Here is a 13309-nt window from a genome sequence, read left to right on the forward strand (position 1 = left end):
TAAGGTTAAAAGTTGAGTTATTGACAATTGGTAGAGGTGCAGTATGATACAAACTAAATCAGAAGCAGTTTTTATTTCCACTGGAGATCAAAAGTAACGGTTCATGGTTTGGTTCTGGCTCATTGTGTACACTACACAGAATTTCTCCTGATGATTTGTTACCACCACTCAAACCCAACTGTAAGAAAACAGACTTTAGTCAGACCAGACATATTCCATAGATGGCATTGTGGAAAATGCTTTATTTCGCAAGTCAAAACAAAACAGTTGGAGCCAATGAGACAATTCACTCCCATCTTAAACACTGTAATTCAGAGTCATTCTTGCAGTAAAGTAAGCACGTGGTGGCTGAAAGTCAATCATTAAGTGCCGGAAAGCAGAGCGATGAGTGCTTCTGTTCAGACGTTTCCAGTGTCCTCTCACTTGAAGATCTTGCCCTGATTGAAGGCTTTACCCACGTGCTTAAATTCACCCTCCCATGCAAAGTACTCCTTCACCATGGTCTTGCACTCCTGGCTTTTGGAATCCAGTTTGCGCCAGTCATAGGACTCGTAGTCAATCTGCCAGTCTGGAGATAGCTAGGAAGGGAATAAAAGGTTTTATGAATTCAAGCCATCGGATGAATCGATAAAGTAGCCCCACAACGAATTATTTGACACCAGTTGAGAATTAGACCATCAGAAATTCTGAATACGAGTTATGGAGTTTGATTAAACAAATAGGAAACCTTTGAAGAATCATTTTTAAAACAAGTGCTTGTGCAATGTTGAATTGAGAGTTTCTGTCTAACGTAATCTGGACCAAAGTCTAAACCATTTTGAAAACACCAATCAACCAGAAACACCCACAGTTTTGATCTATTTGATCATTTGTGCCCATAGCATGAACCAGCCTTTAACTCACTAAACAGAGATGACTGGGATGAACATGGTCTCAGGTTCCTTTCCCCCCGTCAGATTAAGACTTTGTGCCATGATTGGACACCGCCTTGCCCAGACAGGGGACTATATGCGCGTTTAGCAGCAGAAATATTTTTAGCAACCGTAAACAGACTGCTTGAGCCAGCTTGTCTAACACAAGTACTACATGCTTGAGGGTGGCGGTGTTATCGGGTCAGGACATGGTCGAGATTGTGTTCGCCCCTTTCAGTACTTACAGGGAAGACCAGTTCCTGGCCTCTGAAAATCCACAGGCCAGAGATGCTGCTGTCGTTGTTTGTTCCAAACAAGATGACACTGGCAAAGGCATTCTTTCGGAGTTTATCCAGGCGCTGGAACATACCTGTGAAGAACATGGATGAGGAAATTTAATAATTTGCAAATAATCCAAAATATGAAATGCATAAATTTTACATTTTGACCAGTGCAGTAATAGATTGAGTAGTGTTTCCTTGGTGAGCCACCCCTTTCTAGATATGGTCTAAAATAACCAATAGTTCTCTTTATATTGTGCCCATAGCATGAACCAGCCTTTAACTCACTAAACAGAGATGACTGGGATGAACATGGTCTCAGGTTCCTCTCCCCCCGTCAGATTAAGACTTGGTGCCATGATTGGACACCGCCTTGCCCAGACAGGGGACTATATGCCTAAAGTTTATGTCAATAAAAAATGTATACCGTATATAGGTGAAATTATATATGGAGCGAGTCTCACCTGAGATCAGATTGCAGCTCTTGAAGGTTTGTGTGAGCTCCTCTGGATATTTGTACTGACAGTACCAGATGGAGAAGCCCTCATGGTCAAAGTTCTCCCAGAAGTGGGGAATGGCTACGGTCATGGTGTCCTCGTTGGAATACTTCCTCTTGAACTCATCCATGACAAACGCACTAGAAAAGAACAGGGGAAATATGATTGTCACATAGCTATTGTGTTTTGAACATATTCCAGATAATTCAGCAGGAAAAAATTAATCACTTCAACTGATAGTGTAGAAGACTTATAGAATAGCATACAAAAATATGCTCCCCACAACCTAGATATACACTTACTCGTTTGTAATCGTAAAAGGTTAACATTTGATGACAAAACATTAGGGCTTGTGTCCATAAAGCATGGGGAGAATCAGCCGAGCATTCTATGGAAAGAGTAAGATGGAAACGTTTTTTAAATATTTAGCCATTTGGGCTACTATGCATTGCTCACACATGCTTTTTGGTCTTCGTTATAATGGTGTCTGTGATACACAAGAATGAGGATAAGACAGGCACTGCCCAAATAAACTTCTCTTTTGGTGCAAAATATCGCCCAGCACTAAGTAGTTCTTTAAATTGTAGCACTTGATTCTGAAACTGAGCCACTATGGAATACTTGCAGAATCAAACATATCAAAAACCTAAAAAATAAGGATCAAATGGATTTGTGCCCATAGCATGAACCAGCCTTTAACTCACTTAACAGAGATGACTGGGATGAACATGGTCTCAAGTTTCTCTTCCCCTGTCAGATTAAGACTTGATGCCATGATTGGACACCGCCTTGCCCAGACAGGGGATCAACACTTTCCTCGAGTAATTTACTGAATTTTGGTCAGGCACGTTACATTATTTATATTTAATGTACCAACCAATCTCAATCTGCTGAAGTGATCAAATGGTAACTTGCAAACTACTGGGTCTTCATGGTCAGCCAGTGCTCATCTACAGAGTATTATCTTAAAAGTGAAGGGGGAAAGACTCACTCGAAATGTATAAACAATGCAAGACAATGAAATCTAAAAACTACCTCTTTGCCAGGTGTGCAAAGGGGTCCTTTGTTTTGGGTTCAGCAGCCAAAACAGCATCGCATTCATCAATCTCCTCTTCTTGGGCAGGTTTCTTCTCTTCCTTCTTCTTTTCCTTCTTCTCCTGGGGCTTGGCTGCCTCTTTTACCACCTTCTCTTTCTTTGCTGGTGCATCTTTCTTCGGCTGCATGTCAGCAAACTTCTTGGCTAAAGAAATTGAGCAAAATACAAAACCGTTCTTATACGTTTCTGGATGCAAAACTAAATCAAATTTAAGTAGCCCATTTCGTATATCTGTGCCCATAGCATGAACCAGCCTTTAACTCACTAAACAGAGATGACTGGGATGAACATGGTCTCAAGTTTCTCTCCCCCCGTCAGATTAAGACTTTATGCCATGATTGGACACCGCCTTGCCCAGACAGGGAAACGTCGATTTTCTCCAATGAGTTATGCTTAGGTTCTATCTTGGCCTTTGCCACATGTATGTCATTCTGCCAGCCACATCACTGCAGACCACTCACCATCAAACTGGGCCATCTTTTCACAAAGCTTCACCTCTCCAAGGATGGCCTTGAATTGGGGCTGATTGACACAAGTAACGAACCAGCGGGTCACGTTGGGGTAAGGCTGACGGAAAGAAGGCTCAAGGACCTACAGGGGAAAGAATGGCGTTTGGTCATCCTAGAGCGCATCTTTATTATGCATGTATTCATTCATCCAACAGTCATGTGTGCCAAACCTGTTTGTAGAGCCACAGCATCGAGCACGCCACAGTGATGTCAGCCAGGCTGACCCTCTCTCCCACTAGGAAAGTACGAGTGTTGAGGTGTTGGTTCAGCACGGCAAAGGCCCTTTTCACGTCTTCCTTGGCCTGCTCTGTGGCCTGGACAGACCAGACAATGACAATGCAAAATTACACATGAACTCTACAGCGCAAGATGCACTGACTTACTCAATGGTCACAGCAGTCTTCAACTCATTGTTAGAAGTCTAAAACTTAACCAGAAACTAGCTGAAGTGCAAACCTGCTTGTTGAACTGCATAATTCCCAGAGTAGGGAAGACCCATGCGCTGGCTGGAGGGATGATCTCAGAGTCAGCAAAGCTCACCCACTGCAGCACCTGGGCCGCGGCCTGGGGAGTGGCACCACGCAGGGCTTCATTGCTCACTGTGGGTGAAAGGTGAATAGCTTTAAGCATAAAGGCATACCATTCTATATTTAGTTTTCATGGCACTGAATATGCATTTCAGTACAATTGTATTGCATTCAACAGCAGCCTTGAGAGCAAACTAGTTAATTTCGACCGAGTGCCACATACAGTTGAACTCAATTGAAACAATAAGACTTGATAGTGGCGATAGTGGCGTTAAGATAAGTCTATCTCAACCAATTCTCATTGAACAATTGCTAAATGTGACATTTCTTTAATTATTGTATGCTATTCAAAGCCAATAGATAAAGATATAAAGTCACAACTTAAAGGCACATGCTAGCACACAGCAACTTGATTGGAAATATTTCCGGATTCAACCCTAGTCACCTTCAAATAAAACTGACAATATACGCATACAATAAACACTTACAGTAGTGAGCAATGGCATTACTCTCAAACAGACAGAAACCATCATCTCCCTGGTATGCAGGTACCTACAAAGGGCAGAATTCAAGAATTACTCAACACATTGTACAGTGAGAATTGAGCAGTTAAGAAGCTGGTGAGAGCTGTAGCATTTATTAAAGAGACCCACCTTTCCCAGTGGGAAGTTGTTGAGGAAGGCAGGAGTACGGTTGGTCTGCCCGAAGGTGAAGGCCGGGGAGTTGCTGGCGACTTTGAGGCGAGCCCCGCTGTATTGGGCTGCAATCTGGGCCTTGAAGGCCCGCCAGTTCTCTGGGTACGTGTACAGAGTCTGGAGGAGGAGGAGGAACACAGCAAATGTTCAAACACGCACATCAACTGTTTGCTTGCACGTTGAAAAGAAATCGAGGCGAAAGAAATTGTTTAAGTTTAATCCGGGTTTTTCCCCCACAATATATAGAGGCCTAATTCCATGTTAAAGAACACCGATACATCTCTGGAACATGTAGCGTTAGAGCCACTGAACAGGTAAAGTGAGGTGCTTTGTCTGCTGGGGAGCGACATTGATGTGTGACGCTAAACATGGTATGGACGCAATATTGCGTAAAATTGACTGGGCCCGTATCGTTTATTTAAATAAACCCGATTGCTAACCAGGTCAAAACGTGCGTTGATTTGAGTTAAAAAGCCAAGCAAATAGTTTCACGTGGCTTTCAGGTTGCTTTAAATGCTAAGCCCTGCTAGCTACCATTGTCGATGATAAAGCCCGCTGGGTTTTAAAATGTATAACTGAAGCCAAAAAAGCTGTAGACAAAGTCGATATAAGTTTGTCGTACTTCAAGGACATAACTAAACAACGTTAATTACCTCCAAAGCAAATTAGATTGAGAGTTTTTACAGTTTGAAAGGGCCACGGTAACGTGGCAGAAGCCAGATGAGGAGCGTCATCCTGTGAAAGCTACGTTAGGAGAGCAAAAGGCTAACCTCGGTTTATAGGACTTCTAAATGAAATTGATCAAAAATACACTCAATAACAGTTACCTATCACACCAAACGTACTGTTTACGTGGACAAGAAACCAAGATCAGCACCGATGGGCTTGATTAACGGCAGATTGATTCACTAAAGTTAAAACAGAAACCTTAAATTTGCCATCTTACTCACCCCCGCCGCCATCTTCAGGACGAGAGAAAGAAAGAACGAGCGCTCCCGTGACGTTTTACGTCCACAAGTCGTGCGCGCGCTTGAGGCTACCGCGTTCACGTTTGGTCTGATGTCATGTATAGACAGGGGTGACGCTTTGCGGCACAACACTCACGAGATGTGCGTTAGATCTCGTTACATATTGAAAATGATCAATTGTGTAAAATATTAACATGATATTTACATGAAAACCGATACAGATATACAAGAAATAAAATACTTTATTTGCAGTCAGAGAACAAAGACTAACCAGTACATAGTTGAAATGGAAATTGTGATTTCTACAAAGAAACAATAATTGTTCTGCTTCCAAACTATTACATCTTGCAATTAATTTATTAAGCATTTACCTGAACTAGTTCCAATAAAAAAAATACATGTAAATTGTGCAACATTATAATACAATTATGTTGCTGAGACCTTTTCCACCAATTTGTATAAAAAAGAAAGTGTAAAAGTAACATGAATTTTATAAACAAGATGAGTAATCTACTACATGAAGTGTCCCATGTGAAATGTGGTCCTTCTGCAATGAATCAGCTCACAAGACCTAGAAGAACAGAAGGAGAGTTCAACAATAATTTGAAAGCAGAAAACAAAACATTTTAAAACTCATGTTTTACACAGCTTAACCAAAATAGTTCCATTGCAAAAACTGTAATAACTTGGTACAATACCACATTGTACAAAATAATTTGACATAATACTCACCCAGGTAATCATCCATGAGAGAACCAATGGCAAACTGAAAAACAAGCAAAAAGCTTACTTTTAACCTGTGAGACAGTAAATCACTACAATAAAATATTTAGTAACATTAGATCTGATCAGGAAGAAAAGGAAAAAGCATACAATGTCATTCTTGTCCACTCTTGTCCCCACAATCTTTAGCCGAATCTCATCATCTTGCTGGATTACAATGTCCTTGAAAAAAGAAGATAGCATCCAAGACTCAGGAACCGAACAATAACAGGAGCACAAAAGTATGCAGCACTGCAAATACTTTGTATACACAAGTTATGGAATTATACTTTTACTTTAGTCTTGCTTCATTAAGTTCTCTAAAGAATACCTATGTTTACTCCAGCGTTATTATAATTACCTGGATTTGTACTTGTTCAAATATCTGGTGAACCGCAATAAGTAGTTTGAATAAGTATAATATAAGTAGTAATTAATTTATTTGCTTACCTCATCAACTGTCTTATAACACGGAGGATTGGAATTGGGGTCAAACTCCATTTCTGAAGGGATGGACTGCAAAAAGATTTTTTTGTGAGATTAGATATCTACCTATAGTTGTTTTTAAAGGCAGATATATAAAACAATAGTTTGGAATAGGAATTAGCCAACATCTCAATAATTAGCCAAATTAAGGTAAGAGTAGTAAATACCTAAAACAGAAATGCAAGTAATTACAAAATCAATCTGAAGCTGAATATCAAAGCATACATAAATTTCTATCAAAATAAAATAAATTGGAAAGTTAAAAGGTTTTTTGATGTGCTGTTCTGTACTTATGACTACTATGACTGGCCAGGATTACAAATGCCACAGTTAAATAAGTTAAAGTAACCCGTCCCTGTGTTTTGTATTTTACAAAGAAATCTTATCGAGTCCTTATATTCGAAGGAATATGAATTTAGTTATCAAATAATGTCCCCACATGACGGCTGGCGCTGGTGCAGCCTTGAGCAACAATCGGAGTTTGGTTCTACCGAGGATAATTGTTTGCAATTACTACGTTTTTATGATAACTTACATGGCGAGAGATAAAGCAAGACATGGGACCAATTTCTGTGAACAATCCAACCTGCAAGAAAAAAAGAAGAATATGTTTCTAATTTGTCAAATACAAAAAAGTAAAAAATATTCATTATCAGCTATTCATCAATTACTACATTTTCAAAACATCCACCATGGCAGAAGCAAAAACTCTTCACTCGAGGCTTATTTATTATAATATAGTTAAAATATGTGAAATATATTAGGAGAACTTCATTAACTTACATTACTGTGACAATTTCTCAACAGTAAATGTAAAAATGTTGGCATTTGAAACGGGTCATAACTCAATCTGTATGAAGCTTAAATATCTGCGTTATTATTGACCCGTACCTTGTTGACCTGAGTGACCACAGCGTCAACCACCTCCCCTTTGAATGGGCGGAACACAATGGCCTTGTACTTGACTGGGTAGAGGACAAACCCTCTCCCCGGTTGGATTACACCTGCCCCGATGTTGTCAATGGTGGTGACTGCGATGACAAAGCCATACCTGAAGCAGGGGAAACACATAATCAATAATATGTGTTTTCATGTGTAGAAATATTAATGCAAAGTAAATAACCTCCTTATGAAGGTAAACATTGGCTTGATGACTTAATGGGTGTAACAAATAGCAGCCTTAATCTTTTGTCTTGCTTTTTTTTTGCAAGGTCAAAACTTTATTATTAATACAACGATTAAAAGTAGCATTTCTAATAATTAAACCCATTACTGATGATCACTGATAATCATTTTATTTGTAGACACAATATCAAGTCTTGCACCCACTCACTTGCCAGTGCAGGTGCCCTCCACTTCTGTGAAAAGCTTCTGCTTCACGGTGTTGAGCAGATTAGGACCAAAGTACCTCGGATGTAGTAAGATTTCATGCTCCAAAGAAATCTGAAACACCAAAAAAATGTATTCACCACGAGACAGCGCCAAAGCAGCACACTGTTATATAGATATGATCCTGTTTATAGGGTATGGATGTGATCCCACGGATGCCACCGGACTGGTTCTGGTTAATGAAAGACGGCAGACCTGGTGGTTTTTCTGCCTGGCTATAAAGCAACAACACTGATCAATCCTTTGAGGATTTGGACACCTTTTTCAGCTAAAATACAATAGCTACGCTAACCGGTCGAGCTAGGCACTTATTGAATAAACAAAACACCAATACGCCGCTAACGTCCTGCAAATACACCGCGGGTATTACTCATACTTACATGGTAAAACATGTTGATGTATTATTCAATTCGCACTGGAAAAATGTTCTTGTTTTGATAAATTATCCAAACCGATTTGACAGAAACCGCCGCTCATTCGCGATCTGCCCGTTACTGAAGTAGCTTCCGGTTCACGGGGTCAATAGTTGGGCCTTTCGTTGCTGCCAGATCTCGCTGCGCTGCCCTCTGGTGACGAGGAGAGTTACTGCATGAAGGCGGGAGACACCATGGACCGCATATGTTCATACTGTCTTTAGGGTCTCAATCGACAGTTATGGAACAGAGGGAATGCAAAATATGTGACAACAACAAGTTTTTTATAAAGGAAAAATTGCAGCAGAATCCACATACAAGAAGGGACTGAATAGACAATGTGTTAATAACAGCAAATGGGGGAAGATATTTCCTTAGTTTATTCTGAAATTGTGAAAAAAATAATCTATAAATAATTTTACAACACTTTACTACAATACTAAAAATTAACCGTGGAGTGCAGCAGTATGCCCTGGCAGCTTCAAGTGTGCTGTAAAATAGACCGAAGAAGAAGAAAACGAGCAGTCAATGGGCGTGACTCAACGCGACCCGATGATTGGCTGTTGGATTCGACCTACTCTGTCTGATACAGGGAAGTGACTGACAGTCGCAAGGACTGGTGCATGATTTATATTGTTAGTTGACTGCAGTACTACTGTACATCTGGGAACACTGTCATGGCGAGTTATCTTGTCTCGAGGTGGTTTCGTCCCCGTGTGTTCACGCAGCTGGTAAGTTCTCCAATGCGTTTCCACGACGCTCAGATTGCGTTGTTTACGTGTGACAGGTGTGGCTGTCACCCCCCCCCCCCCCCCCCGAACCCCCCTCCCGCATTAGGTGTCTCTCCGGTTGGTCCGTGTGCCTCGGCAGAAGGAAGTGGGGATCAGGCTCTTCTCCAGTGATCCGCCACGGGAGAACGTCAGTCGCTATCCGGTTCCGAACAAGAAAGACTTGCCCTTTGACATAGTGGAGCTGATGGAGGAAGTTGAGTCAAAGGTATAAAGCAAAGAAAAACATCGCATTCAACGAGGCCCCTGGGCTCTTGAATTCACCTCTTATTTCTACTGCTGTCCTTCTTTGCAGGGAGGCTTTTTGCCCAATGTCTTCAAAGCGCTTTCTCACAGACCAGCGGAGTTCAGAGCCTTCTTTGCTTACTACAATGAACTAATGAACAAAGAGACAGGTCCGTGTCTGTCTGTCTGTCTGTCTGTCTGTCTGTCTGTCTGTCTGTCTGTCTGTCTGTCTGTCTGTCTTTGTGTGTGTGTGTGTGTGTGTGTGTGTGTTCATATCATAAGTAAAACTGAACAGTTATTATTTGGGTATTTGTTTCGCCATGTTGGCCTCTAAACATTCACACCTACAATTCACAATATAAGTCTCCCCTGAACAGCACAACCTGAACCAATACAACCATTCTGATAGAAATTTTGATTTGCAACTTCTCACACATCTTGGATCATTTCCAAGAGGATGTTACACCAGCCAGCCATCACTGAGGCTTTGACCTTCACAATGTCTTGTTGCTATGTAAATTTGACATTGTTTCTCACATTAACACAATCTCTACTGTCTTCCAGGCGGCTTGACAAAGGCAGACCGTGAGCTAATTGTCGTAGCTACCAGTACCCACAACAAATGTCTTTACTGTGTGGTATCCCACAGTGCACTGCACCGCATCTATTCCAAGAAGCCCACTCTGTGTGATCAGGTATACAGATTGTTTGCCCATGCTTTGCTTTACAGTACAACTATAGTAGTTTTTCACATAAGTGTATTTAACTAAGAATTTCAATCAATATCAAAGCTAGGTCTAATTTTCTCCCCCCCCCCTGGTTTTTTTTTTCATGTCAGGTGATTGTTAACTATGAGAATGCAGAGCTGTCACCTCGGGAGAGCGCCATGCTGGACTTTGCGATGGCTGTGTGTCGCAGCGACACCGTTACAGAGCAGCATTTCCAGTCTTTGGAGGAAGTGGGCTTTGACCGAGAGGATGCGTGGGACATCGCTGCCATCGCTGCTTTCTTCGCCATGTCCAACCGGCTCGCCCACCTCACCGACATGAGGCCGAACGTAGAATTTTATAACATGGGCCGTACGCCAAAGGACAGGAGCAAGGACAAAGGGAAAGGGAAAGGGGAGTAGCAATACAGACAGGATTTTGATTTTTAGGCAGCTCCAGCTGCCATTCATTTCTCTTTTACTGTGGGGTTTCCATTACATAAAATCAACCTGAAATGTCATAGTTGTTTTTTAACTTCCATACTTGTGTCGCAACTCCAAAACCTACTGCAGCTCTTTACTTCCTTGTTGAAAAGTTGAGAGTGACCTCGGCTGCTTCATCCATTGTTTGATTGTTTGATCTTTTACCAGGAGTTGTTCACAGCAAAGATTGTCTAAAGTTTAAACATGTAACTGCTTTGTAAAGGCATTCCTTTATGTATTTTTTAAATAAACTATTTTTCTTGATAATTTGATGTTGTTGTTGCTTAATTTTCTGACTTTACCACTGTGTGTGTGGGGTTGAAGTACTGTGTATCACTGCCAGATGGCACCAGATCCACATGTACACTACTAAGTCAGGATTTAAAGATCAGTTTGACTTTAAACTGCCAATGTGAGACACTTGTCATGACAGCCTTATACGGTAGAGAGAATTGTCAGTCGTCAGGGTCACACATAATTGGAGCAATATCAGTGAACATTTTTACAGTTTATTTTCAGTGGAAACTGATGGAATTTGTGTGTGCTAAACAATATTCTTTCCCAAAGTGTATTCTCTGGCAACTTCAAGCTTTAAATGCTGATGTCTCCTGTGCGTTCTTATGCGCACAGATACAAGTCAAACATGACTGCAGGAGTCTCCTGTGGTTTGCCTTGGTGTGCACGTGTGGAAGGCATCCCACCTCTATGTTCTGTTCAACGAGACGCTACAAGTATGCACTCAGTGAGATTGAAATTAGACGTGAGCAAAAGTGCCTCCACCCAGGGCTTCTCCTGTCCTGTCCTTATCACCCTACAAAGTGTCACATGACTAAAGGACTGCTCGAGTTCCAACTCCTCATCAGGCATCAACCTTCCTCAGCCCCATTTGTCTTATTAGTACTACAAGGAAAAGGCTCCTCACAAGGCTTATTTATGGTCTGCTTCTGCCCTGTTGTCACTTATCTTGTAAATCTTCAGGTCGAGAACTGAAACCAGATAAACGAATCACATGAAAAGAAAGTCAATAGCTTTCCGGTGGAGGCGTTTCTTATTGTAGTCTGTTAGTATGTTGATGTATGTTGACATTTCAAATGCATGACTGAAAGCTGGAGAAAAGAGCTGAAGTTGTGGGTCAAAGGGAAAATAGATCACCAGTTCAGCAGGAATTCGTCTTTAATAAGAATTCCTTCACTACTCAGAGGTTTAATCTAAATGGCACTCCTAATATTAATGTGAAATCGGCTTCAGTGCAGACTGTATTTCGGGGCTTCTAAAAATACAAATAATGCAAAAATAGTATTTTTAGATGGATGTTTCCTTCCACCGAGGGACTCTAATTAGAGATGCACCCAAGCAGGCACATATGGGACATTAGCTAACGTACAGACTCAAGGATGAGGCCGTTATCTTCTGTGTCACTTCCTGTTTAGAGTGTGAATGCATGTGTGTAAGTATGCATGTGCACGGTGTTGTGTTATTGTGTGTGGCCATTGGTCATTTTCAGACTTCAGAAAAGTGTGTGTTTGTGTCTGTGTGAGAATTTGCGGCTGGGGTCATTTGAGTCGGTTTAAAATGAGCAGCTACTTGTCCCTTTACCAGGAGTCTAATCCCTGCAGAGCATGGAGTCAGTCACACAGCTGTGGCACGCTGCAAAACCCAACACATCTATGGAAAAAAAGGTCCAAATGATAAATGTCAGACTTGTTATCAGAGCCTGTGTTTCAAGTTGGAATTGTGTTACAATGATACAACTGCCAAACGCCTCATTTCCTTTATTCTGATTAACTCTCATGCACCAACAGTAAATTTGTGTTTAGGAAAACGCATCATCCTCTGTGACACACTGATAAGCATTGCCCACAAATGTTGTTTTACGCCTCTGTGCGCTCAGCGTGTTCGCTCTTCACCCCTCTGTGTGTCTGAGTGTATTTGTGTATTTGTACTTCAACAGCTGATGGAAGGTGACACTCTGATTACATGGAGATGTTACACTTATTGGACTAAAATAGGACAACTAACTAACTTACTATGATAGAAATGTTAGGGGATCACCACATGATCAGGATTTACACCCTGTACACCACATATAAATCTATACAAGTCTTCAAGGGAATCCATTCAATAGTGGTCGCTGTATTTCAGTAAGTAGTGGACCAATAAACCAACAATCCTGTGCTTAAAAAAGAGGAATACATATTGCTTTAATACAGAAGGGCTGGAGATTGTCTTTTGAAATTGTGTTCGTAGATTGGATTCTGCAGGGTTGTTACGCAATCAGTATCGCAGAGAATAACCTAATGTTTTCGTTGACATGAATAACCACATTGCTTTAGTACACTTGATGAGGTAGAAGGATTAAAGCTGCCACAACAGCCACATGATGCATTAGGCTTCACAAAAGTAACACTGACTCACAGATATGGCACCATCGGCCAAGAGAACTATAAATAGCAGCCAATGAGAATAGAAACAAGTTTCATGCTTTTTTTGGTTTGTGAGTTTGGAGGTGCTTTAAGATGCTGTTTTTCTTTCTTTTTGAAAATCTCATTTTAAGGTGTAGATCAAAAGAGTCA

General features: G+C 41.1%; 3 protein-coding genes across 3 annotated transcripts; 1 reads left to right on the forward strand and 2 right to left on the reverse strand.

Moving 5' to 3' along the window:
• Positions 1 to 222: 222 nt before the first annotated feature.
• eef1g (eukaryotic translation elongation factor 1 gamma) lies at positions 223 to 5584 on the reverse strand. The gene is made up of 10 exons (XM_037460823.2): positions 5467 to 5584; positions 4475 to 4633; positions 4310 to 4373; positions 3751 to 3893; positions 3465 to 3608; positions 3247 to 3376; positions 2725 to 2929; positions 1657 to 1829; positions 1157 to 1281; positions 223 to 578 (listed from the first exon to the last, which is right to left on the reverse strand). The coding sequence occupies exons 1-10, from the start codon at positions 5476 to 5478 to the stop codon at positions 420 to 422; spliced, it is 1314 nt and encodes a 437-aa protein (XP_037316720.1). The 5' UTR covers positions 5479 to 5584; the 3' UTR covers positions 223 to 419.
• Positions 5585 to 5708: 124 nt separating this feature from the next.
• Positions 5709 to 8650, reverse strand: polr2g (RNA polymerase II subunit G). The gene is made up of 8 exons (XM_037460825.2): positions 8502 to 8650; positions 8066 to 8175; positions 7624 to 7783; positions 7268 to 7318; positions 6697 to 6762; positions 6358 to 6429; positions 6217 to 6250; positions 5709 to 6055 (listed from the first exon to the last, which is right to left on the reverse strand). The coding sequence occupies exons 1-8, from the start codon at positions 8511 to 8513 to the stop codon at positions 6042 to 6044; spliced, it is 519 nt and encodes a 172-aa protein (XP_037316722.1). The 5' UTR covers positions 8514 to 8650; the 3' UTR covers positions 5709 to 6041.
• Positions 8651 to 9086: 436 nt separating this feature from the next.
• On the forward strand, positions 9087 to 11008 carry si:ch211-175m2.5 (uncharacterized protein LOC568697 homolog). Its single transcript, XM_037460824.2, has 5 exons — positions 9087 to 9265; positions 9372 to 9530; positions 9618 to 9717; positions 10112 to 10242; positions 10386 to 11008. The coding sequence occupies exons 1-5, from the start codon at positions 9212 to 9214 to the stop codon at positions 10674 to 10676; spliced, it is 735 nt and encodes a 244-aa protein (XP_037316721.2). The 5' UTR covers positions 9087 to 9211; the 3' UTR covers positions 10677 to 11008.
• Positions 11009 to 13309: the final 2301 nt, after the last annotated feature.

The sequence above is a fragment of the Pungitius pungitius genome, chromosome 2 (assembly GCF_949316345.1).
Source record: "Pungitius pungitius chromosome 2, fPunPun2.1, whole genome shotgun sequence".
In the NCBI taxonomy this organism is placed as follows: Eukaryota; Metazoa; Chordata; class Actinopteri; order Perciformes; family Gasterosteidae; genus Pungitius; species Pungitius pungitius.

Excerpts from the sequence above, each read along its gene's own strand:
- eef1g (XM_037460823.2), bottom strand. Across the intron at positions 1,830-2,724 it reads TTTGCACACCTGGCAAAGAG|TGCGTTTGTCATGGATGAGT; the intron begins GTAGTTTTTAGA and ends GTTCTTTTCTAG. Across the intron at positions 579-1,156 it reads GCCAGGAACTGGTCTTCCCT|CTATCTCCAGACTGGCAGAT; the intron begins GTAAGTACTGAA and ends TTCCCTTCCTAG.
- polr2g (XM_037460825.2), bottom strand. Across the intron at positions 6,763-7,267 it reads CTTGCTTTATCTCTCGCCAT|TCCATCCCTTCAGAAATGGA; the intron begins GTAAGTTATCAT and ends ATCTTTTTGCAG. Across the intron at positions 6,251-6,357 it reads GAGTGGACAAGAATGACATT|TTTGCCATTGGTTCTCTCAT; the intron begins GTATGCTTTTTC and ends CTTGTTTTTCAG.
- si:ch211-175m2.5 (XM_037460824.2), top strand. The coding sequence starts at position 9,212 with ATGGCGAGTTATCTTGTCTCGAGGTGGTTTCGTCCCCGTGTGTTCACG. Across the intron at positions 9,266-9,371 it reads CCCGTGTGTTCACGCAGCTG|GTGTCTCTCCGGTTGGTCCG; the intron begins GTAAGTTCTCCA and ends CTCCCGCATTAG. Across the intron at positions 10,243-10,385 it reads AGCCCACTCTGTGTGATCAG|GTGATTGTTAACTATGAGAA; the intron begins GTATACAGATTG and ends TTTTCATGTCAG.